The following is a 27,704-nucleotide window of genomic DNA, read 5'->3' as shown; positions in this document are numbered from 1 at the left end:
CACAACCTTGAAGCTCAAGTGCCGTTTTTCAGTCTCAGTGAATGAGTATGATGTAAACCGATCTAAATCCTGTACAACAGGTACTGTGAAGTAATACTCTTCTTTCCCCATTTGGCATGCCAGATATGAATAGCATCTTCCCACAATGTTTCATAAGGTAGAGCCCAGCAAAAAGGGAATAAAGCTGGCATGCAGTTTACTAAAGTGCTTGGAATAAGAGAAAAAGCCAGTGCACAATGTCCAAGATTCAGAAGAACCTCTGTTTTGGTGGCGATTGATCTTAATGGTTTTAGGAGTGTTAGAATTGCGGATCAGAGCGGGACTCTGTGAGAATTGACATCAAATTGATTTATGCAGGGTGTGCTCTACTGTGGCGAGCAGTAATAAGTCATAAAGTGCATTATCCTGTGGCGCTAGGTAGGACAGCGAGGACAGTTGGGGGAGAGGAAAGAGAGGACCTGCACTTCGAGGCATCATTAATGGAAACTCAAGGTCAATACAATGTTGTAAAGAGAGGCTAATGTGTGAGCTGTTGTTGCATTCAAGCCCCGTGTACAAATCGGAGCATGCTTAGGACCATACTGGGGTCATTACTTCCCTTCTGCTGTGCCAGCAGGTTATAATCTCCGCATGAAAACAGATTTCCACGCCTGCAATATCTACTGTGGAGAGAGATTCTGTGGAACCGGTAAATACAGATGCCAACAGAGTTTAATCTCATAATAGAATATTATTTTATTATTATTAAAAAAAAGCAGCAGCAGGAGAGCTTCAGGTTACTATTTAGTCGCCTCATGAAGAATATCATGTGGATTTATTTCAAGTGTGGTGTGGAGTGTAGTACATCGAGTCATTTTAATACATGAGACGGCTACAATGGAGCGCTTGCAAAGAATGCTAACTAGAGCAGCACCTTCAAGACGTTTTGTACTGTTAAAAACAAGGCAACGGAGGGGAGTTATAATATTTCTCACCGTGTGTGTCCTACACAACACTATAACGGTCAACTAACGCAGTTGGTAGTTTAGTGAAAATGTTTAAATACTGCAAAAAACTGTAAAAACAGATCATATTATTAATGATTTGGGCTTAAGTATATTGTAAAGTGATGATGATGATGAATATATTTATTAGATAGAATGTTAGAGAACAAGTACAGTCACACAGTAGCATGTATTACAGTACAAATACAGTCAAACATCCTGTCTAAGAGGAGCATGTCAAAAAAGCCCTTGCGGTCTTGTTTCCGTTGAAAGTCCTTAGTACATAAATCATCGACATTTAACACTACAAATAAAAATACAACCAATATTAAATTAATCAATTGATGCAAAATAACAATAAAATAAAAAAAAAAAGTTACACCACCAACCCTTGTTCTAGGGTCACGTTGTAAGGGGCCAAGGAGGACATCATAAAACCCTGTTGCTTTTAGGTGCAATGGCATTATTAGGAAATTGAATTACCTCGCTACAAATCTGCACTTCCGTCCAGTTTTAATGTTATGGCCCGATCGAACTGTTTACCATACAATCCATTGAGTACAGTTACCTGCTATCATGTCGTCCACAGTGCTCATCTTGAGCAGCACCTGCTGGATGAGGCCAACCTCGGTACTGGTCTGCAGGTTGCGGACGCTCTTGCGGAGGATGGCAGTGAACATGCTCCAGATTTCTGCCTGGCATGTAACCTCACAGTGGGACAGCAGCTCCACCATGCAGCCGATGCTTTCCGCCTCCTGGATGATGAAGTTCATCTCCAGGTCAAACTCGCCGCCGACCAGCTGGAGGAGAAGGGAGAAAGGGTGAGGAAAAGGCAGGGAGGTGTATAGTGAAAGTGTTGGGATGGGTAAAAGGAAAGGGGCAGGGAGAGGGGGGTGAAGGAAGGAGGAGGAGAGGCAGAACAAAAAGAGAGAATGATTAAGTGGAGCATTTAACCTTTTGTCTGTGGGAAAGGCTTCTGATGGATGCGAACAGTGGCTATGAAGGCATTCCTTCAGCCTGAGGCACAAGTACAGCAGCAAATAAACATCCTTAATCTGCAGTGCAGAAACACACACACAACCCTCTGTTCTCTCTCTTATGTGAGGAGTGCAGGACTCTCCTCTGTGAGCTACAATCACATTCAAAATACAGCAGGCATAAAAATGGCCTCCATTTCTGCAGGAACACACACACACACACACTCATACTCACAGACACTGATCAATACAAATTTCAGCCACTGACCTCTCAGAGAGCATTAGTCAGGGGACGCCGTGCTTTTAAAATCAGGTGAAATATTCTGTCTCTTAAAGGCTGGTGCACTAATAAATTACTGGCGATGGAACAGCCTTCATATCGCCGTGACTCACACACACCAGCGCTCTCGCTTGTGCACCACAAGCATAACCTACGCAGTTCATCCTCAGCAGAGTGCACTATCCAGGAAATGGTAGTCATGGCAACCAACAAACTAAAAGAGCACCGCGGAGGTAATGGAACAGATGTAAGTGGGAGCAGGAGATTGAATACAGAAATGAAAACAAAGGAGCGGCTGAAGACAATGGCCGTTCGAGTACAGTCACTCCAGGTGATTTATTTTAAATTTATTGTTAGTTTGCATCTGTGTTGTAAAATTATTTTTATTTTTCTAATGTTATTTTGCATCAATTGATTAATTGAATATTGGTTTTGTTTTTATTTGTATTGCGAAAATTGTATTGTTCAATGTCGATGATTTATGTACTAAGGACTTTCAACGGAAACAAGACCGCAAGGGCTTTGAAATGCTCCTCTTAGACAGGATGTTTGACTTTATTTGTACTGTAATACATGCTGCTGTGTGACTGTACTTGTACTCCAACATTCTATCTAATAAATATATTCATCATCATCAGCAGCAGCAGCCCCCCCCCCCCCCCCCCTTAATAGCAATGAGGAAACTGTTCCACACAATGTCGCAGCAGGTACCTGTAAAAGCAATATGTGCAAACTGGAAGCACACAGCAAACACACCCTGGCTCATTAGCAATCCCTTGATAATGGAGCGTGCACAGACAATGCACACACAGGTGTTAAATGTCTGCTCTAACACTGACAGGAAAAACAACAATAAAAAAAATACATAGAGAAAGGGGTGAGAAAAGAGTTTAAACCAGAGTTTAAACTGTGTCGACCAGGTCAAGATCAGGTACATCTCAGGAAGCAGCCGACAGCCAGGTGTGAGAGGTTTCATTTCCTGCTCCTTGATTTTATTAGAAATAGGTTAGCAAAAACTAGTTTCTACTGAAATGAAACATGGAATCATTAGAATATTGTCAGCGTAATTAGGCTCGCCAGTGTTCATTTGAATCTATGCAAAAACAAAAGCTAAATCACTTTCAATAAATGTTTTAATTAATTACGCATGGGATTAAACAGCTTTTAGACTAAACACTGTTCAAGCTCGGAACCGGTTCAATATTGTGTTCTGAGATAATGAAAGAAAACCGTGTTGTAACTGAAGATGTGAAGGAAAAACGAAACCATAGAAACAAAATGAGCTTGTGTGTGAGTGATTTTTCACTTGATTTGTGTTGTTGTTGTTGTTGTTGTTGATGTTGTTGCATAATTGTGGAACACTTTGCTGAGACATAGAAGGAAAAGCTTAGTTTTTGCAAGTTGAATGTTGTATTTTGTATGTTTTGAAAAAACTCAACTGCAACACTGTGATGTAAAATTACTAAGAAACAAAACTCCTGCATGAATTTATTTGAGCATTAAACTAAATTCACCATTGTTGTTTTACTGCTCCAGCCTCGACACATCACCAGAGATCTGTCGCTACATAGATCTTTACAATCATGAATTATTGAGTCACATCTTCCTGTTTGATGTTGGACTGGAGCTCTTACCATAAGAGTCTACTACAACTACTACCACTGTACTTTCGGCTTGTCCCCTGAGGGGTCGCCACAGCAAATCAACCTTCTCCACTTCACCCTGTCCTTTGCATCGTCCTCCCCAACACCAGCCACTCTCATGTCCTCCCTCACTACGTCCATGTATCTTCTGCCGGGTCGACCTCTAGCCCTGTTCCCTGGCAGTTCCATCCTCAGCATCCTTCTACCGATATAGTCCCTGTCTCTCCTCTGGACATGTTTAAAATCGGGATAACAGGTGGATGGAAACCTGAAAATGTTTTGGCTTTAGAGAGCGCCAGATAGTTCAAGGTAATTGAAATAAAAGCGATGGAAGCTGGACGACCTTGTAAAGAACGGTGTCCTGCACGCAATGACATAAAGCAATACATCATGCAAACTCCAGTTAGAAAAGTTGCAGGAGACAGCCCAGCACCGCCCGCTACGCCACCAAGCTGCCCCGTCTCAGACCAGTCAGGCCTTTTGTGCCATGGCTCCGTTTTTACTTTTGTTTTTAGAATGTTATCAATAAAGATATTTCAAACCATTATATTCTGGGTATTTTCCCTGCTTCTCATGTCCTCTCTTTCTTTGGACGGACTACTTCACATTCCATTCAGTCCCTCGCTCACCCCGCTCTCTAAATCGAGTGCACTCTGTGAATGCACTCGCACGGATTAGGGAGGACCGGTACACAAGGCATGGAATAAAAAGAGGAATTAATTTATGCACATTGAATTTCCCCTCTTTCCTTTGAGATTCCCAATTATACATGTCGCTGGGGGAGGCCACTGCGCCCCTCAACATCTATTGAACCTGCCAGTTTGAAGATGCCTCATGCACAATGCGACTAAAGCTTGAGGGTTTTTTTTTTGTTGAAATGTGCTCGCAGACACACAACTTGAACACAAAGACTCACACGCCCCCCCCCCCCCCTCCCCCCCAGGGCATACTTACATTTACAGCACAAAACTAATCTCTACGCTCACACTTCCCACCCGGGTACAGACAATCACTGCACAATGAGAGGGGTGATGCAAACGACAGCAACAAATTCAGTCTCGTGACCGACAACTCGGAGAACATCGGGGGGGGGGGGGGGGGGGGGTGCAGGAGAAGCAGTAGGAGGAACACAAGAACAATCCCAGATAACTGTTATCTATCCTCCAACAGACACAGCACCTGTGGGGAGGCGACAAAAACCTGAATGACACTGCCAAGAGTCAGCTGGACCAAGAGCATTAGGTGGTGCGGAGAGGGGAAGGCAATGACAGAAAGATGGAGCACGGAAAGGGCGTGCGAGTAAATACTCTCTCCAATATGAACATGCTCACATCACAGATATGCCCTCCGTTTCACGTGACTCCCGTAAAAATGACGGATGCCTCGGCGTTCCTGCAGGGTTATCTGCTCCAGGAGGGCCTTGAACTGACGTATGAACGAACATGCTGCCTCGATTGCAAAAAGGTCGATCGGGAGCAGCTTGAGAACACTCGAGTGCACTAAAGCACAATCATCACCGCGCAGGCGGCCAATGGATTGGCGTTTAGCGTTACGCTGCTTTTGCATAAACACTCGTAACCCCTAATCGCCTCTTTCAATCCGCTGTGTATGTCCACAATGTCAGTTCCCCTGCCTCTTAGCTTCACAGGAAGCCCCGACAAAGAGGCAAGTAGCCACATCAGTGAGCACGAACAAGAGACCTTCATGACCACAACACATTCCCTGGTGGTAAAAAAGGATGCACACACACATCCACAGGGGAGCCACGGCATGACACACGCCTCAGGATAAAGGGGCTTGGCGCCGATGGCTCCTCTGTCCTCTGTGGCAATGTGAGCAGCGACCTCATTGTCTTCGAGGCAGCCGGTCGAGGACGTTTGTTTTGGCGGCACTATGCCTGCCATTGGGGGGGGGGGGGGCAGAATGCAACTCACCCGTAAGCGAGTTGCTTCAGAAAGTGACAACCTCTTTCCCACCATCGGTGTTCCGGGAGGTTTTCTGAACATCTGACAAGCGGAAAGCAGAGGTTGGACTGCGATTTGTGCTGACGCATGAAAACTGTGCATCTACTTGCTATAAGGCAGGTACAGGTACAGTGTGCGTTTTATGCACAATGAAATGAAGCAAAATGGATTTAAGGCTGCACAATGTTGAAATATAATATTCCTGATATCATGGCTGGAGGAGGAACAAGCCCTCAGAGCCTCGAGTGCGGCATTAACCTTGAAACTCTCTCGGTTTGTGTCTGGAATCTACGAAGTTTTACAAACTGATGTCAAATCTCTCCGTATTGTTGAATATTAATGCATCTGGAGTTCATCTCACTTTTTAACTGCAGTTGTATTTATTCAAGAGTTCATTCATTCATCTCCTTAACCGCTATTGTCCGTTACCGGTTTTTACAGCACATTATTTCTTGTAAAATGACTGGGTTTTTTTTCCCACTGGCTTTATAATTCACATTACTGCAATGCTACAATGGCTACCAGTTGGCAAAAAAGAAAATTGATTGGTAACTCATATTAATTATTTTTAAAGGATTTGATCGCTTTGCTCCTGCCTGAAGCATAAATTTGCTGTTTCCATCCACAGACGGGACCCTCCTTGCTGCTGCCTCCAACGGCATCGCTATAAAAGGAAATCAGGCACTTTCCATTACAGCTCTGCACCCGTGGAGAGTCCCTGCCCGGGGAAATCAGATTTGCAAAATCAGTTCCTACTTTAAAGTCAGTCCTTAAAATGTAATTTTATAGAAAGGTTATTTTTAATTTCATAGCTGCTACCGCTTTATTATTAGGCCCGAGCGCCTATCTAGTTCTTATTTGCTTTTGCTATACGGCCCATTTCAGGTCTTGAGGTCTCTGTTTTTATTTACGCTGAGGGGAATTCTGAATTCTGAATTTTTTTAGGCTGGTCATCTTTTCCACAGCACAGACAAGAAATTAAGGTTACGCCATGGAACGATGCATTTGGTGTACAAATCCTTGTTTGGGGGGGGTCATCTGAGGATGACTCTGGATTTTCTTATAATCCATTACATTTCCTGCCTCTGCCCACACTTGTAATTCTGCCCTAGTGAGCTTTCAAGTGCTGCCCGTTCCGACCCTACAGGAAGCCGGTACACAGCTTAGCATCACTCGAGCTGTGCCAAGGAGGTGGGTGTTGGAGGAGGGTGGATGCCAGCGCCATGCAGGACTAGCTCCACACCACAAAAGCCTTACATGAGCAGTCACCTCACCCGGCCAAAACCAGCTCGCATAAAGAGGTGGTTAAAACAAACGCTCCTTCTGTTCCTCTGACCCTCTCACCATCAGCGCTGCTGATGGTGATTCTATGAAAGCTGTCCAACTGACGAAAAGCAGCACAGTTGCATCCAGAGAAATAAACAATGATTTTAAACTCTGTTTAAGGATTAACAAAGTCCAAGGGGCTGCAGATTCAAACAATCATTTCCTGCATGTGCGTCAGAATGTAAAGTCATGCCGCTTATACGGACGCCTCTGCAGAGAACAGTAATTCTATGCAATAATACAGCAGGTCCGCGTGTCAAAAAAAAGAAAGCATTTGAACAGATACACATACTAGCATTCAGAAAGCATTTTAGTCTTACTGTGCTTAAAATGCATTGTTTCTTATACATAGAAGAAAAATTGTCTTGCTTAATATCTTAAAATCTTTAAAGAGAAAGGAGAAACATCAGAAATGAATGTGATTTCTGATGAGTCATGATGTAACATGTTCAGATGTCTTCTTCAATCATGTATTTATTTTTCATAAATATATGGAAGTATATTCAGTATATATTATAACATTACACCTGTGTTTACTGCTATTTGTCCATTTCTATTCTTTATTATTTTATTAGAATTTTACTTCAACTTCAATTGTTTTATCCTTTGGTATTTTGGAAGGTGCTACATTCGTTACTATTCCGATTACTTAACCATAGAAAGCGATCGCTCGGTCTTTTATGCAGCACCGCGATGACACATCGAATAAGCCATGACTCTGGCTGATTATCCCCAACTGCCTGATGAATATTAGATGGCTCTTTTCAGGACAAAGCAGGTAAAGAGAGGCACCTGCTGGTCATTACGGCCGTCAGAGATGGCAGGTCAGAGAGATGAGTGGACGGTCAATAGCCACCTCCTCTGCCGCTGCACGTTCAATTGAGCCTTTGGAGCTGGCATCATCAATATGCAACTTCAGAGCCCATGGGAGTGCGCTGGAGAGGCGCAGCGATGTGTTTGTGTATGCATCTCATTACTCATTTGTGTCCCCTGAGTGCGCCGCCACCATTCAGCGCCTTTGTGCGCTGAGACGAGAGGCCCATCTCGACATGAGATCACAGATTATACACTTAACGCTCCACCAAGAGGGCTGAACGGAGCGAAGGAGAGCAAAATCAAAGGAGAGCGAGCAAACCAAAAAGAGCAAGATGAGGAAGGGGAGGGGGAAACATGAGAATAGGGGGCAGATTGGGCAGAGGGGAAAACAGTGATGAGGAAAGAGGGGAAAGAGACCGAGGGCGGCTGAAGGCTATTGTAATTTGTTATCACGCCAGCAGAGCGGTTTTATTGCCCAAAGCTTTACAAAGATCGGCGGCGTGTTTAGTGCTGATGATGACCAGAGGAAATATCCACACACACACACATAGATGGTGCTGTGCTGCCCAATAAACACGAAACAGTTCCCAGTCTGATTCTTGGATGGCATCATGCTTTTGTAAAAAAAAAAAGAAAGAAAAGCAGCACGGATGGATGGATGGACGGACGGATGGACGGACGGACCATGGTCTGCAAACTAGCGCTCCATCCACATCCTCTTGCTGATTGAGGAGCATGATGGCTCCTCCTCTCACCTAACATGGACCGCTGGAGGTCTTTTTTGGTTAACTAAAACAAGCCAAAACATTCATGTGGCTTTTTTTTTTTTACCACACACATTGCATCTTCCCACTAAAAAAGACCAGCAGATCATTACGGGCTAACATGTAGAAACCCCATTTCTCTCTTTAACATCAATGCTGCATACGTTCCTTCCACTTCTGTCTCACACATAAACCATTCAGTCACAGAGCCAATACAGGAAAATAAGCCGGGCTAAAGGTCCGGCTTAGACAGCTTATCCGCTGTTCTCTTGGATCAGGATTTGCGATATTTCCCTCATATGATTTTGTTGCTTTGTGCCTATATTGATCAGCTTAACCCTTAAAAAGCATACACCAAATATTGGATTTAAAATGACGAGCAGCGATGGGGTAAACAGCACCCAAAGCCAGAGAACACTTATATATTTGTGTTTTTAAATGGAACATTTGATGTAGAGCAGGGGCCAGATTGTGTGGTAAAATTATATTTTATGTTGGAGCCATGATGCGCTGAATTTCAAAAATGCCATTTCACGGCTTAATTTGGCATGTGGGTGTAAAGTCACGTATGAAAAAAGCACGATGGACTAACAGGCAAAGAAAGCTCGTTTCCGATCATTTAGATCCAGTCACGGGAAGCAGACACATTCTAAAGAGCAATTCCAATTTAGCAAATAAGCTACACTTTTCAGTTCCATCAGATTACAACACACACATTTGTCTTCTCTATGCCCTGTGCACATTTTCCCCAAAAATACCCGCCTCTGTACATACATCAAAGAAAAGCATAGCTACTGAGCATTACCATGTATTGGCTTCTCAGCGTCTATGAACAATCCCCAAACCCAAAGACAGAGAGAGAGAGCAGCACAAAAGAAGAGAGCGAGATATGAGACAGTAAAACCTTCTGAAATCTCTCCTCATGAAAGCCTCCAGAAAGTCTCTCGTTCAGTGCAGACCCGTTCAGGCTACCTCCAATATCTGACACAAAGTTTGTCAAATGCAAGCTTAAATCACTTTATGAACAAAGAGTGGATTAAACACAGACACCCACACCCACGTGACAAACACAGCCAAAACACACACCCTGCATTCAAAGGACACTTTAAACAACTCATTGCAGAAAAAAAGTCGTGAAGGACCGTTAAACTGTCACTCAATTTGTCACCAGCACACTCGTACGTGCTAACCGCTGTAGCAGCGAGTCACATGAGTGATGAGAGTCTACCCATCCAGGAAAGGGAGGGTGGAGACGGGGGAAGGGAACGGGAGGAACACGCAGAATTAGTTCTACCACTGAGGTGGTGGCATATCATTAAAAATAGCAGCACATTGTAAAGGCAAAAAGGAGGATGCAAATAAAAGAAAGCCATCACAAGAGGAAAGGGAGATGTCACATAAAGGGCAGGGGGGAAATATGCAGCGGCTGTGATGCGCAAAACGTTCGGGGTGGAAAGCAAGTCGAAATGACAGCTAAAGAGAGAAGACAGACAAATATGGCAGCCCTTTCAGCACGAAGGACAGCGCCTGCTCTCCTTGCTGACAGACACACTAATAGAGAGAGGCTGCACTAGAAATCCTTCACGAAGGCTGCACGGATTTACAAACAGCTGAAACCGCAACTGTGCCAAGTGTTGTATTAATTACAGAAATCATTCCAAGGCCTAAAAGTCCGCGGCAGCAAATTACGACTCATTCCCAACTTGTGAGCGCTGAGCAGTTTGCGTGCGCCACTGCACAGCTGAGCCGTTCACAGCTAATATCATCCGAGGAGAAAAATCTAGGTCAGAAACACATGCATGTGCTCTCTCACACACACACACACACTAGAAGGCTTGAGGATCGCTGCCAAGCGATCACAACTCTGACTTCATCCAAACGCAGTTTAAAATGTCTCCCACCTGATTGGCCAAAGAGGCTTAGTAACGGATGTGGCAATAAGCCTTGTCACAAGCTATTCGGGAAAAATGTAAAAAAAATAAAAATATCCCTTTTGTCTTACGAAACAGCGCATGATCCTCCAACGCACACTGGCTTCTGCTGTCTCCAGCAAAGCCAGAGCATTTGTAGAGGAATCTATACTTAACAGATATCTCATATGTCTTACTTTCATTTAAAGATACAGCAAAGCCTTCAGTGTATTTAACACTTACGTAACCAAAAACACGCAGAGCTGAGATTGTTGAATCAAGTTGGAATTTCTGCAATAAATAGAAAATGTCCTTTTAGCCACGAGGCTCTACGATATATGCTTTAAAATCCCTGCCCACAAAAAAAGCAATTCACCACTTCAATTTATGTTGGCTGCAGAAAGGATACTGAGAACAAGTGTAGGAGATTCATGCCTCCTGGCCAAAATAATTATCCATTGCACTTTCTCATGAATAAATTTACATCTGTCTTTGCAGAATACAACACCAATAGCCGTTCAAGTGAGTTTTTAAGAGTTCCTAAAGTTTAGTTAGTTGGATCATTTTCAGAAAAAGGAGACAACAGGAAGAGGATGAAATGCAATGATATACAAAGCATGACCGTATCAGTTCATTATGATTTAACAGCTGCTTATACAGAATACATATACTATTACGGAATCACACCTTGCTGCTGTGGATCAGTGTAATGGAAGACAGGACACAATCAGATCATCATGCTCACAATCAGATCATCATGCTCTTTGTTTATTCAATACTTGAAACTCGAACTGTAGATGATAAAAAGAAAAAAAGATTCATCCTGACAAAATAAAACTGTTACGAGCTGTGCCTTAAAGTCCTTAAGACTGGAGGTTTAATAAAAGAATGGCCACAGGCAGCTTTTCTCACAAGACCAAAGAGGTTAGAGGAGAAGAAAACATTCAAGTTGTCAAAAGCAGAGAGAGAATAATAAGAAGTGATGAGATAAGAAGCAGAGTGGAAAAAATAGCATCAAGGAGGGGTGCTGATTGAAAGGACAGCTTGAAACAAACGAGATGTGCTACTGAATTCTAGCAGACACAATATGAGGTGGAGGAGGGGGCCGTTCTCGCCCTCGTTTTCCTGGAAAAAGTAGACCCTATCGTGGACGGGAGACAATTCAATTTACTTGTGGGAGTCTCGGGAAAGGAAGGACTCAAGGCTGAGACTCTGTGCCTTAACAAGGCCTTCACGTCTCGTCTCCTGACTCAACTCCAATGGGCTCGTTGCGGAGAGGCTGACAGGAAGTTAAGTCCTACGGGGCATCCTGAATGTTGCGTACATCGCACTGGGTTTAGCACGGATGAAGAAAGAGACGCTGGAGACACGAGTCACTGTGAGCTATACTTTGTCTTCCGGTGCACCTACAGGAAGACTGGCGTAGAACGACGGATAAAAGTAGCTCCTATCTACCGGGTAAAAACACTAACGCGCCCAATGTGTGTGTCTCTCTGTTTGTGTAACTGTGCGGCTAAGGCACATGGGCGCTTACTGATGTTAAGTTCACCAGTCAGCAGGTAAACCCTGCAGACCTGACTCATGCAAGGCCGGTGGAATATCCGGATCACTAATCTGTTTGTTTGAATAAATGTGCTGAAGCATGATAGAAAGTATTCGAGAACTCACACACACACACACACATTTGTGCACGTGTTCACCATTTGCTGAAACAATGGAGAGTACTGTTTCATTGAGCCCCAGCTGATGGAGGATCAGAGAGAGCAGCAAACGCTAACGAGTAATCCATCATCATGAGACAATGACACACACACACACACACACACACACACAAAGTAAGGTTGGAAGGTTACTGGAGCATGATGATGCTGTTGTACAGAGACCCACACACACATGGCACACATACGATAAAAATAAACATAAGTCCACTTAGACCACCAGACAATGTAATGCTGAGCAGAGGAAATGAAGTCGGGTCCAACTAATCAGCAGCTTCTGCTGCTCTATGGAGGCATTTGCTTCGTGATGATGTCCTCCTGTCATCATTCTTTACTTCAGACTTGTCCCACACCCCGGACACTAGCTGTTTGAAGCTTGAGCTGCTTGAAGTCAGGCAGACGCAGCAGTAGCAGTACACGCCTTGAACCATTTGGAGTTTGAATCAAGTCAAGATTATTTTCCTTGTTTTCGCCAATGCTGCGTTTTACATCTTCCGTGGAATATTCTGAAAGCTGTTGTCCTGGACAGTGAGGTCATGGATACTAATGGATGACTAGCAAGGACTTTCAAATGATTCGCATCTGTAACTTGTAACTAGAGTACATGTATATAACTGATAACATAATGCCGAAGACATCCAGGATAAATGAACCAATGCAGCTACTAGTCATTTGGGTATCAGTGGTTGATACGATAGAACAACAGTTCCAATCTACCTCCATTAACATAATAGAATTTCCATTATAACAGACATTGCCCTATGTTCTTACATACTTCCTTACATATAAATCAAATGCCGCCAAGAAGCGTCTTAAAGTTGCTCAAATGTCAATATCAAAGGTAATATTCTCTCCCGGGAACCACAGTCCTGCTGAAAGCCCATGTTCTGGAGATCTCACACTCATCCTCAAGAAGGCTAAACTCTTTGAAAAGATATCATAATAACATTATGCAAAACTTTAAAGAAAGGATAGAATAATACCAGCTGAGGAACCTCGAGGCGATGGAAGGCCACTGGACTGAAACGCAAAAATCATAGATTTTAAGTTTGGAGAGAAAAACACCTTCCCTGTGCAAATTCCCTCCATGAAGGTGGCACAGGTATGAAGTTAACCAATGGAGAACTTAGTTCACCTGTTATCAGAGCCACATATTAACTCGATTCGAAGCACAGTGTGACGAAGGGAGGTAGTGACTCACCACTGCCAAGTGTTTGCTGTGCAAACGCTTGCATCACCTCCATCTACCACCGTTATCCCAAGTGTGAAAGTGGTCACAGTAGGGGTGAGGTGAAACGCAGCACGATGCTGCAGCCCATCAATCCGGCTAGGATGGGCCTAATCAATGGCTGCTTTGTGTCGCTTTGTTCGCAGCCACCTAAAATATTTATGAATAGTGACATTTCATTACTCGTTCATCCCCCGAATAATCGTTCTCAGACTCTCAGTACAGGATTGTCTGCATCAAGAAGAGCTGATGAAATGTAATGGCCTAATTGCTTTCATATAATTCTCCCAAGTGAAAAAAGAAAAACAAGAAGAGAACTCATAAAGGAGAATCTGGTGAATTAATTTTTCCTCTTCACGTTAAAGCAATGAAGCTCCTCAGTCGGTCCAACATCAATGTTTCAATTCAACCAAAACACCCAGTATGACAACAATATAAAGCAAATACGGGCAGAACTGCTGCTATTGTGGGAAATATTTGAGCTGCTTATCATCCGGATTCTATCAGTGAGCCGTCACTCTGACTCACTGGTCGATTACGATCCCTTGCTGACATGGCCCAGCGGACACAGACCTGATTTCAATGCTGTTCTAGCACCAACGCGGCTGCAGCGCCAGCAAGGCTGCAGCACATCCACCTAAAAGAGCACAATAAAAGGAGCACATCTTGTAACTGTCATTACCAAACTGGATTTATTCGGATTTATTCATCACTAGTCTGTCATTACCAAACTGGATTTATTCGATCAACTTGTTTCGGGATCATCGCTCCCACTCAAACTGACTGGTTAAAGTGGGATTCATGGGGACAACTTGCAGCCTGGATTGCACAGTTCAGCCGGAGCAGAAGCAACGAGAAGCTAAAGTAGCAAACGCTAAGGTGTGATTGCGTCTGCCCAGACAAATGTGGGGTTTTCACACTGCAGGGGGGCGGGTGGACATTCCAAGGGATGCTGCATGTCGGAAGTATAAATAATATTCAGAGCAGCTCTTGAATACTGAAGTTACACTCGTGCAAAGTTTGCTATAATCAAACATGGTCCACTGCAGCATGCAGGATGATGAATAGCTTCACAGTTAGCTATACTTCACAGTAAAGCAGATGTAACCGCGCACGTGTGTGTGTGTGTGTGTGTGTGGAGCCGAGGGAGAGGGGCGAAGTAGGCCAGCATGAATATTAAATCACCCCTGCCAGGCAATGATGTGGGCTACAAGCAGGAAAGGAGCAGTGTGTGTATTTTGTGTGTGCATGTGTGTACCGCAATGGAAAATGCACAGGAGGAGCCTAAAACAAAGGGTGTGTAGGAACACTGTAGGATGGGTGCACGCCAGCGCACCGACGCACAAACACCAGGTAATTCAAACAAAGCAGCTTGTTGGGAAGTGAGGAATGGTGCAGTGAAGGGGTGCCAGACACTCACGCGCACGCACACACACACACACACAGAGGCACTCGTAGTGACAACAGCATGTATTAACAGTGTTTCAGATGTGCTCAATAGAAAGGATGCCCCACCCTCCTTGACAAAAAAACACACTCACACACACACACAAGAGAGACAATAGTTTGAACAAGGAGCTGAGAACAGAAGCTAGCTATTGCTCCAAACCATAAATACGTCTAATACAATAACACACAATGGATCATATACCCCAATTACAGTTATGTATAATAGCAACTATAACCATTTGTCATGAAAGAAATGCTTTGCCTCCATATACTGCATTTTTTTCTGTGAATAAAGATTGATTGAGCATTAATTATTTTAGCCATGCTGTTTTGTTTCTTTATAAATAAGTACAGAACAATTGACATGTAAATAATTCACATATTCAAGCACTAAATTATCATCAAATGCTCACAATAAAGCTGCAATTTATAAACGTGATGGAAGTTTCCACTCGGCAATAACGCACAGCTAAAGCTAGAGCTTAGCTCCTGTGTCTTTGCCTTTTATTAGTCCATGATGATTTCTTCATGCATGTGCTTTTAATCGTTAAACTACTTGATCAGATATATAGGTTTAACAATGCATAAGCTGCCTGCCCATTCATTTATTTTATATCTCACCCAGTATTTGTCATCTTTATGTGGATCAATACAGAAATGTATAGACAACATTTAGAACATTGTGTCCTGTCCCAAAAATAGAATTCAAATATAAAAAGTATTTTCCATTTTGAATTAGTAAAATCTAAACTGCTGAATGAAATTTTCACACATTTAATTTCAACAAGTAAGATTAAGAGTTAAATCCACAAACCCTGAGATGGCAAGCAGGGATGTTAATGTTTGATTAGAACTCAATAGCAAGACTCTAAAGGCAACAAGGAGGGGAGAATTGCAGCGCTGGATTTCTCTGTGTAGACAACTAACTCCACCGGGGAGTCAGGCAGCAGGGCACATAACGCTGGAGGGTTGAGGAGGTGGAGGCGCTGCGAGCAGAGAGAGAATGGGAAAATCGGAGGGAGCAATAGAGAAGCAACAAAAGGTGCGATTAAGCGAGCATGAGGCTTTTCACGTGCGCGTCTCTCTCTCTCCAGGAAAATGCCCTTACACAAATTCTCACATGGCTTCTCCTCTGCAAAATCCATGTAAATGGAAATAACAAGCGACAAAGGCAGAGGCGGAGTAGAGTAGAGTAGAGTTCACAGGTTAGCTCGGATTCTTTTCATCTAACAAATCAAACCGGTGGAATTTAGCGTTGATCATAAAACTATATATTAGACCGTGTAAGGAAAGCAGGATGAGAAATTAGTTCTGGTTCTGAAGCACATTACTATGGATAATTCTCAGGCAACAAAATCTTATTTCATTTTTTTGAAGGGCATTTTTAGATTTTAAAAAATTTGAATTTCTTTCAGATATTTGTGGAAGTGGATTACAGACTCGTCCAGCAGGCCTGCAAGATAAAAATGCAGCTGCCGCTTTCCCTGAGGAACACCCCTACCCAGAGGACTCGAGTCCGCCGATGTGGCCGTGACGGACCATGAATAATGAGAAATGGCCAATTAAAGCTCAAAATGTCAACACGTCTCCAACAGGAAAAATAAAGCCGTCTCTCCTGTTAACTTTGGTTTTCACTGCCTCAGTAAAATGCAACAGTTACTCAAATGGCGGGTTACGCCATGTAATCACGTTATTTTCTTGTTTCTTTGTTGTTGTTGTTTTGTTGTTCAGCATCGACACAGTTGTCAACATATTGCGCACTGACTCTGTCCCCCAGGAACAAAATGAATAAGCTTCTCTGCAACATTCCACCAGCTAATCCCAAAATATAAACCCCAGACACACACACACACACACAAAAAAAAATCCCATTGAGGCTGCAAAACCCTTGGTAGAGACTAAACAAAATATGTTTCATTTTGGAGTTGCAATAAGAGTTTCTCTAGACACTGTTCTTCGCCTGAGGCTGACGTTCTCCTCATCCTCAGACAGGATGCAGCAGCCGTTCTGCTTTACAGTAATTAATCCAGAACTGAAATGATTAGATTGTCCAACAAAACTATAATCTGTAAATAATTTTCCTTTTATTCATTTCTCATGAACGCTATTTAAAATAATAAAATATTCCCTGCATGGGTCCAGCTGCTCATTTAACACAATTTGTCATTCTCATGCCAAAATGAAAACATCTGGGTTTCAACAAGTCGGGTGGACAAAAAGACTTTTAAAAATTATTAATATATATATATATATATATATATATAAACTATAAAAACACTTGAGACGAATCAGCTGTTGGGAAGTAAATTGATAAATCAACTAGAAAAAAAACTCGATGAGTGGAAACCTCCGCCAAGCAGCTCATTCCCCTTGTAATTGGATTTACACCAAAAGTAAAAGTTGAATCAGCGTTGAACAGTGGTTTTCTATCTCTGTGTTGCCCCTGGCGATGCGTCCGGGATGTAGCCGGTTGGGATGCGCTCCAGCAACAACCGCGACCCGCAAGATGGCTAAACAGCTGCAGACGAGACGATTGAGGTCGTCGCGCCTGCAGGAAGATGGATGGATGTTTGGATTTGTAATTGCAGACAAAGCTTCATTGTTACCTTTTCTTAGCTGATTTCATTGTTGTTTTCATTGTTTGCAATTACACAAAAATATTTAGCTCCATGTCAACAGGAAGGAGACAAACAGTCCAGGCCAGGCTGGACCGGACGGAGATGAATCCCTGTATGGATTATGGATTGATTCTATTAATGATTTTCCACACTACCTTTTTGCTGCAAATTTGACAAATCCCCTACAGCAATTTATTGAAATCTCCTACATGTGTCCACAGCGGTATCCTGATGTTACAAGTAAATGATCCATGATGTTCGGGTCAATAGATGCTCCTTGAAAAATTAAGCACTTTGTGAGGTAAACCGGAGGCTAATTTAATTCTACACGTATAACACAATAAACACAACTAGATTAAAGCCACGGCTAAAGCGCAAATGGTGTCAACCAACGTCAGAGTGGTGATGCAACCATTTTTACCAACAATGAATGGAATAGATTACAAAGATTATGCAGTTAGATGAAATAATTTCCAGGTCCAATCAGTGTAACCGACACAAAGACACGCACTTCATTTAACTATGACATACACTGGCTATAGCACCTCTGTACTGCAGTAGACAGAGGTAATATAGCCAGTGTACGAAAGAGAGGGCATTAGAAACGTTGTACAAAAATTAAACTGAATTGTGTAGCACCTCAGAGACAGACAACATGTCACGCAATACATGTAATAGTCGGGTGAACTATTCCTTTACAAAATTCACTGTGGTATAAATCAACAGAGCGGTGTCTGTGCTCCAGGGCAGGCGGTGTTTAACGCCGCAAAAACACCTTTCTGATGCCGTTTTCCTCCCATCACCCTTGTTGTCAGTGTAAGTGTGCAAATGACACATGCATATGCGTCTGGGTGACTGTTGTTATTCTTCGTGAAGTTTGTCAGCCTCAGTGCGACACTGACTCTGCTGGTTGCGGCCTCGGTAACAGGTAACGCTGGCGATGACTGCTGCAGTGGGACAGTAAAGGGGCTCAGGTGGGGCCGGTTGTTGTGTCCGACCAAGACAGCAAGAGAGAATAAACGGTAAAAAGCAGTGACAGAGACGAGAGTGAACTCATTTCCTTCACGCCAGACAAACACAATGTTTGATCCCAAAAAAGCATTAAAGCTCAATGAAGACATCTATAAATAAACGCTGCTGCTGCTGAACTCACAGCCACCCATACAGAGACGCAATAAAAATACCTGTTCAAAGAATAGATAGGACCGTAAACAAGCACGGGTTCCTCTAATAATCAACGTCACAACATGTCAAATTATCCAAGAAAGCGTAGCCAACAATATCCCCATGACAACATGCATATTTCTAACAAACACACAAATGGACAGAATCGGTTTAAAGCTATATGTGGCAATTAATCGATACATTTTCTGACATTCTATCATCATGGTACTAAAATAAATCCGGTAAAGTGCCATTCCCTCAGCTCATATGGTTCACGAGAAAAATTCAAATCAAGTATCATATCCCAAGCAGAGCAGATTATTTTTTTAAGCATTAACTTACCGAGTCTACAACAGAATAATAAGCGTCTTCGCAGAATTTCATTTCTCCATCCTAACCCGTTTAAGTGCAATATTCGATTCAAGAGCCATAGCTCCACTGGTAATTGTCTGTTCTGCAGTCATTCTCGAACTCGAGGACATAGTCCAGCTCGCAGCAACATTTCATTCTCATGCCTTTAACAAGTTCTGAGGAAACGTGCTCAGTCGAAGAGACAGTGCGGCAAGTGCAAATTATAAATTAAGGGCCATAATTCAACTGGAAAAAGTCCCTCTGAAGTCATTTTCAAAAACTCGATGCACTACAGTACGTATTAAAGCGCTCTCAAAATTTAATTTCCATGGCTTTAATGCTTTTGAGAAAGGTTGTTCAGTTCCAAGTGTAACGCACACACACACACACACACACAACAATGTTTGGAACCCATTCCTGTGTTCAAAGCCCAATTTGTGTGGGGTAACCACGGCTTGGGGAGGAGAGTGCCAGACTATTAACTATTAAGTCTCAATCCACAAAACCACCAAGTAAAAGAAAGCAAGGCCGTCACCACATCATGATCTGCTTGTCCACACAAGGACATCGATGACGTGTGGACGCTTTACGAGCAGGGTGCGTCTTCTCTCAATTATCTCTAAGCTGTATTCATTTTATTTTTAAACAGCACGGTGAGAATTGTTCTTGCCCTTTGCAACGCCACGGGACCGCTTGGATTCACCTCATCGCACCGCCAGTCTCAACACGCGGAAAACCACTGAATCAACGAGAGGAGAAGCATAGCAAACACGCCGGCGAGCGTGGCGACCCACATCGAATGCTTTGACAGGTATTAAAACATCGGCCATCATTTTGCTGAGGCCTTCGCTGCTGATAGATTTCCGCACCTCATTGAAGACCTATGGGAGATTTAAGGAGGGATCTTAACCTGGCAATAAAAGATCATCCCTCCGGTGCCGATCCGGCTGCTCTGGAGTCTGATGCAGACACAATCACAACTCGTATTCATTTGCGCCATCCTCCCGTTTTATGCGTTCCATACTGAAACGTTCTCAGCGATCCGGTTCTGCTTCACTTGCTGTTGCTGCTTGAGCCAGAAAGAGCTCCTCTTGCAGAGCGCCGTGGCGCACATCCGGAAGTGGAGTGAGACACCGGGCGGTCCATCGTCTGGAGGCAGGCAGTCAAAGAGCAGCGTTGCCTTGACAACTATACGATGCCTTGTTGATGTTAATAGCTTAGCACCTTGCCGCCACCAGCAGCAGCCCACAGAAGACACAGTCTGTATGTCTACGCTGCGTGCGTTTGCATTCAGAAGCATCATGTGTTATTCTACCTTAAACAGTGGGACGCCCAATGTTTTCTTGGTTACACAAGCAGCGGAGATGATAAATCGAGTCCACGCTGTTTGTTTGAGGACGAGGAGCGGTATCTGATGCAGAGGACAGGTCGTCTGTTCGCCCAGCAGCAGGGTGGGATCCGATCAATACAGCCACAGCGGATGAGGAACGTGGCCGCTGGGGTCCTCCACATCGACCGGAGTGGTCCGGCCACCGAGGTCCCTGCCTCTGCTTTTACCGCTTTGTCTCTGAACGCTTGTGATTAAGAAGCTGGGAAACAGAATTCCCTAAAAAGGCTTCATTATATTGGCAACCCGAACTGATTGTTCACTTCCGGATCTAGCCAGTAAATCTTTGCGTGGGTAACACGTACTGCTGTAATTTGTCAGCGCGTCGGGCCTCCTTCACGTTGGACGTCTTTCGTTTACAGCGGGGGGAACGTCTCAGTTGTGCACGCTGACGAGCTTCCACGCATCTGGAGTGGTCAGATCCAAGCTCCTCTCCTCCTCCTCCACTGCATCAGCTGTGATTTTTAAGCACATAGCCACTGCAGCATCCCCCCCCACCTCCTCCTCCTCCCACAACCCCCCCCCCCCCCCCTCCTCCTCCTCCTCCTCCGCCTGTTTTTAAATGCATGGCGTTGCCCTGCCAGGCCAGTCTACGCGGGCAGCATCCCTCCTCTCATCCCTCTACAGAGCGCAGGAGGAGGCTGTGGAACAGGATGTATGGTTATCAGAGGAGGGGGGAGGATTGAACCAGCAAAGCCCCCCCCACCACCACCACCACCACCAATAATTGATTGGAAGATGAGAGGCATCCTGAATCTGGACATCTCCCCAGAAATGGTTTATCCTGCTGCAAACAGCATGAAACGCAGGAATCGTCTAAAGTCCAGAAAGCAGTGGCCTGAAATCAGGTTAGAAATTATCTTTGGATTATTATACTTATGAATGAAAAATAAAATCCACTCTTTGAGATGGCTGTGAGATATCACGGTGCGCACATGCATTACCAGAGGGGACATCCAAACACGCACGTCCTGGGTGTTGCGGGACATTACGTGGACCGAACGGGAGACAAAAGTCACGTTAAAAGCCCCATCTGGAATAAATCCTGCATCGGTGCAGGCCCCCAGCATCTCCGACACAAACCTCCGCTGGGGGGGCAGCGATGGAAGGGGGGGGGGGGGGGGGGGCGGCACACGTATCGTTGCTCCACAAAGGCAACAATGGCCAGAGGAAGCACCGACCGCTCCACGGCCGCCGGTACTTCAGTCATTTACGCGCAGGATGCAGGGCCCTGCCTCCGTCCGACAATGGGCCTTCTCATGCACAAGCATATGTCGATGGATAGATAGCATGGAGCTAGTCGGCCATTGTCTGCGTTTGGTTGTTTTAGCGCACGACAGATGCGCACATGTGGATGGTTTTTGTTTTGTTTTTACAATATCGAATTAATTCCGTTTGCGTCTTGGCGTTGTGCGCAACACTGTGACCACTCCAAGCCGACAACGCAGCATCGGTTCAGGGTACAATAAGGACAGCCGCCCCATCTGTCCGCTACAGTTGGACGGACAAATGTCTTTTTGCGTATTGTGCCGCAAACGGGTCATTTAGTCAACAATGGCTGCTGATGAACGGAACCCTCCGCGGCTCGGTGGGGGTCACGTGTTACATTCAGCGGCTCTCGGTTTATTTCTTGCCCGGTAAACGGTATCAAAAGGAAGAAGCCGACGTCCGAACCTCCGAACAAACAAATGACATCATCTCCTGACGCGCCGGGAGTGAAACCATCCGGTTCTACCCGCTCCGTGTTTCCATCCACTCACCAGGTTCAGCACCGTCTCCACGATGTCCCGGTTGCTAACCTCCCCGACCTGGATCAGACCCACCAGCACCGCAAATTTCATCTGGATATTCCTGATCGGGACAGCCGGGTTCATCGCCCCGGCCGGGAGGACCATGGAGCCCGCTGCAGAGACCATCCTCTCACCGGAGACCGGCGGCGGATGCGCGTCTCGGTCTGAGTCCGCGAGCGAAGAAGCAGAGCCCGGTGGTGCTGAAACCGGCGTCTCGCTCGACATGTCCCCCACCCCACCCTCCTTGGGAACGGGGAGGACAGGAGAGGAGCGGCCGCCGCTGACTCTCTCTCACACCTGCGCCCCAAGCTGCGTCTGCTGCCGCCGCGCAAACACCGAGACGAGAGAGAACGGCGGCGCCGAAATGTTCTGAATCCGCCCCGAAAATAAAGACGGACTCATAAAGGGATGGAGAATGGCAGCCTGCGCTTTCTCTCTCCCTCTCTCCCTCTCTCTCTCTCTTATTGGCAGGTTGCAGTCAGTGCGGTTGACGCCCCCTGTCTGCGGCAGGGCGCTCCGACCGCGCATGCGCACTTTGAGATTCTCCAGTGCGCTCGGAGCGGAGTCACGTGGAGCCGTTCACGCATGAGTCCACGCAGAGCAGAGCGTTTGTTTGTTTCGTTACCGTTTTGTCTGCCTTTTTTAATATTTAATGCCCCTGGGTCTGTGGGTGGGGAGCTGAATATTATGACAATGAACACTGGCGAGCATGTTTTGGGTGCAATTGAGGGGCAATTCAGAATGAGTCCATGCAGTTTAGGGAGTCTGGCCTCCAGACTAGTCTGTTTATAGATTCAGACGCAACACATCTGTGCCACTTATCGCCGTTTCTTGTTTTATTTCCTCGCTCTTGCTCACTTTATGGCTCTCTTGGCAGTCATCACAAGTTTGCTAAATAGTTTTTATCTCTTGTCCCCCCCCCCCCCCCCCGCCATGGGTCTTTGAAGTTCTTATACCTCCTTTTTTGCATATATCTTCTAACTTTCACACAGATTTTCTTTATTAACTGTCAAGGACATTTTGTTTTGTCCGGCACACGTTTGTTTGTTAGAATAATTCAAAACGTTATCTTAACATTCATCCATTTTCTTCCATGAAGGTACTCCAAAAGACAAAGCAAAGTACCAAAGCTGCTGGCAGCAAAGATGTTTATCAGCGTCACGCACGAAATCAAGGAAGTCTTGCCACTACAGTAACATCAGCTAATGGGAAGGCCCATTTGAAAAGGGAAGGAGCCCCCATTCTGACAAAAGGATCTGCTTGTACTGGTGAACATGCATTAGAGAAGTGCTCTCTACTGGGGAAGAGGACACATAATGACGAGATTACCTTCTTGAAGGATTATGGAGTCTGCGCATAGGGCACATGAGTAGGGACTGCAGGAGACAACATGTGGAGCTAAACACCCTTTGCTTGGTACAGAGAGAGGGTGAGGTGGGGTAACGATATTTCTGTTGACCGCAAAAGACTACTCTTCATCTTAGTCTAGTCGATTCATAGTCCATCTGCATAGAATGTATGTTTTTGTGTTAAAGAAAGGGTCAAATAAACACCCACAACTGCAGTAACTGCTTCGTGTTTCATCCATGGCCTCGGCGTGTCAGACAGAGCCCTGCTTTCTCCTCAGTCACACCACAACAGGTCTGCTGGAGTCTGTCCCAGCTTGCTATGGGCGAGAGGCAGGGTACACACCTCAGATGTGCCGCCAGCACATCACGGGGAGGCACATAAAGACAGACAACTCGTGCACACACTCACTCCTACGAACAATTTGGAGTGACCAATTCAAGTAAATTGGATGTTTTTGGAGGTGGGAGGAAACCGGAGAGCCTGGAGAAAACCCACACAGACACGGGGAGACCATACAGACTCCGCACACATAGGATTCGAACCCGCAGCAGGGTACAATTCATCATTTGAATCAAGTATTAGGTTTAAGGGCAATTTCACAATTTTTGCTGTAACTTCATGTATTCTACCTCAAATTCCTGGACCAAAATTGCACATTAGATCTACCACACTGCATGAAAGCCTCATCTGGATCCAAAATATTCCCTATAAAATACATTTCTATGTATAAAGAACATTGTCACGGTGGCAGGCAGCCATGCCCTCTAAAGAATGCTTGGCCCTGCTGGCATGGTGGTCGTTGTTTGCCATTTTAACGTGCATATTGTTTTTTGCATAATGTCTGATAGCTGTGCATTGGAAGCACATATTTGCATCGATTCCATTGTTCTCACCTTTTTGTTGATTGGATTTTGCCCTGATCGGATGTTTGATGTGCTCCGTGTCCATTCAAGCACCCACCAGGTTTGAGGCCCAGACTGTCAAACAGGAAGAGGGAGGTTTCAAAGTCTTTTACAACAGGTGTATCAAGTGGGGGACTAAACAGGGTGTACCAAGTGGGGGACTAAACTGAGGGGAAATTTTCAAATGGAATTTGAAATTAGGATTTTGTTAATGTTAAAGATATACTTTTATTTTGTGTCTGGCAGTAAAGGACTGAAATAAATAATAAGCAGAATTGGTTCTCACTGAATTTTCAGTTCAATATTAACCGCATCCCTTAATTAATAAATGTAAAGTGCATGGTTTGATCTCGGGGAGTGGCATCGAGCATATAAATCCGTGACTTGATGCTTCTTGTGGGGTTTATCTTTCCAGCTCAGTGTGGCTGTGAGCACAGGCGGATTGCTAGTTAGCCGCCCAGTAGCTATGGACCTGGTTTATGTATTTTGTTCATTTGCTGAGTTTTCATATGCTCTATTGAATAGTTATTTTGGATTAATTTATTTTAAATATTCAGTCTGGACTGAGTTGTACATCTGGGAGCACTGTTAATAAAAACAAGACGCGGTGAAGATTATTCCTGCCTCCATGTCTGCTTCTTCCATCGCTCAGCCAGTCCTGGGTGAACGGCTCCAGCAGATAACAGGAACAACGTCCGACATCTCCGGACAGAAAAGCACAGTCCTCGGGACAGCTAAGATCCTGACCCGAGGGCGAGGCGACAATTTATATAGTGTGTGTGTGTGTGTGTGTTTCTAACTCCTCATATACCCCCCTTCACTCTGACATCCTTCAGTGGCTGCACAGATTGTGGCTCCTGGTTCACTTCCTGTATGCATATCAGACCCAGTTTTACACTCCATGTGTTCTTCCAATAGCCACATCTGTTGGGAAGGATTTCCATCAAGAAAGTGGCTGGAGAGGATGTTTCATTTGCGTGTGCGTGTCTGTGTGTGTGTGGGGGGGGCATGCACATATTATTTTCATGAAGGCAGAGATGGCAACCGTGTAATTCTTCTTGAGATGCTGACCAGACGTGCAGAGGGGGGGATGACGTGGGTGACATTTTGCATGTGAATGGGTGTCGTGCACGTGTGCAATCATTAGAGAATTTTACAGCTGAGCAGAGGCCATCTCAGATTCTTTTTTTCATCAGCACAAAGGAAATGAAAGAGACAAGCACTGTCAAGCACACAACTCACAGTGCACACTCGCAGGCAATGCCCTCGTGTGTTGCACACTTCCCTCGCAGTCAGAGACGTAATTTCTCAAACTAGCCCACACTATCTTGCTCTCAGATGTGTGCACACTTGAGCTCACGCATACACACACAGAGATAAAACACAATGGCAGGCTCACACACAAACACGCTCCTCTTTGTCTTGAGACAAAGGCTTGCTCCTGGAGCTTTGTTAGGATTCCACAAAAGACTTCTTTAGCAGACAGAGAGGTCTTAACCAGGATCTGGTTGGTGATTGGACAAAAAAAGATCACAAACATTTTTCTCCTGCTCTGTCTTTTCTCTCACTCTTTTCCGTCCTTCATTTCATCCCTCTTTCTCCCTCCTCTACCTCCATTGGAAGTGCATATTTGTGCTCAGGTTAGTCATTGAGCACCTGTTATGGTGTACATTTTTAGAAATAGTGCCACTCTTTGGCGTGGCCTGATTATCAGAGGAGATCATGAATTTCCTGTTTTTATTTGACTTTAATGTGAAAACAAGCCTTTTTTTTTGCATTATAAAATTTAAATTCACTGCATTAATTCCAGTCAGGACGCATTTATAATCAGGCTGAGAGAGAGAGAATTAAAGTGAGAATTCTAATAATGTAATAATAGTCATTCTAAATAGAGGTCAGACAGTAGCACAGCACCTGTCTCACCCATCCTGCACAACATAATCTCATTTGTTCATTAACATTTGCATAAATTAGCAATGTGTTGCACAGAAGTCAAGAACAATATTGAAGCTAATACAATTTTTCTTTTCTTTTTTTATCAAGTAAATGATGTTGGAATCTCTCTCTCCCATAAAATGAAAGCATAATCAGTAATAGACCCAAAAAAAAGAAATACTCATATCCACACTCTTGGGGAATTAACAATGTTTTCTTTTTGGCTCCCCTTCTTACAGCATCCATAATCTTAAAACCAAATAGTTTCAACAAGCAGGCCATATTCGCTGATGCACGCTCTCAGTGACTAAACCGATGCTGAGAGGAAAATCCTCAGAGGACATCACAAAGTAGCTCTTTACAGTAACAAAGACTAGTGCTGTGGTCAAGGTTTAAACAGGGCTCCTTCATCTCAGTTAAAAATACATTTTAGTAGACAAATGATCTACAGAAAAAGAGGAAATGTTGAGTGATATTTTTAAACTTTAATCTTGTGTTTTTACATCATCAGAGATCCTCATTTCCTCATCTACATGATAAAAGACACCTGGTGCCTGGTGTACAAAAACATTATATGGAGATAGTCAACATCTATGGAAAAAAGTGTAACAGACCCACACATGTGTTGTGTCATCTGTTCCTAAAAGGACAGTGTATAATGCAGTAAAGGCCACATGTAATCAGATATCTGGTATGATGCACCGTACTTAGAGAAGTCTGGAAGAATCTTTAGAACTGCCTGTGGATGTTGTAAAAATGAGCTTTTGGGAGCTGAAAGATTGTCTGGTAATTATTTATTTATTTTCTAAAGAAAATCAGGATGCTTTGCTCTGTGTCTCATAATAAGTTTTTTTTTTTTTAAAGGCACATATTGGGCCTGGCGCTGTTGCTAGTGTCTTCAGGTGAGGAACCCTGACAAGTGAGCCTGAGAAAGATATCCAATTTTGTCATAACATCCAATGGGCCTTCCTCACAGCATATTGACTTGTCAGAAACAGATTTAACTTGAATAATGGTTGGATTCTTCATTAGCTGTTCCCGTTCCAGGCCCTGATACTGGGTGTGCAGTTTCACTGCTATACCTAAAAGGAGTGGGCCATTATTTTTGTGATTAGTTTCACTGCCGTAATGAATCAAAGTGACCCCCCC

General features: G+C 44.2%; 1 protein-coding gene across 1 annotated transcript in view; it reads right to left on the bottom strand.

Annotated features, from left to right (window-relative positions):
* The window catches only part of nbeaa (neurobeachin a), a 70,576-nt gene extending 47,983 nt beyond the window's left edge, over window positions 1–22,593 (bottom strand). The window contains 2 exon segments of the mRNA XM_068744861.1: window positions 1,552–1,783; window positions 22,339–22,593. Of these exon segments, the coding sequence (XP_068600962.1) occupies window positions 1,552–1,783; window positions 22,339–22,593 (487 nt within the window).
* Window positions 22,594–27,704: the final 5,111 nt, after the last annotated feature.

This window comes from Brachionichthys hirsutus, chromosome 10 (assembly GCF_040956055.1).
Source record: "Brachionichthys hirsutus isolate HB-005 chromosome 10, CSIRO-AGI_Bhir_v1, whole genome shotgun sequence".
NCBI classification, from domain to species: domain Eukaryota; kingdom Metazoa; phylum Chordata; class Actinopteri; order Lophiiformes; family Brachionichthyidae; genus Brachionichthys; species Brachionichthys hirsutus.
The sequence above is the reverse complement of the archived record's forward strand: the minus strand, read 5'-3'. Positions and strand labels throughout refer to the sequence as shown.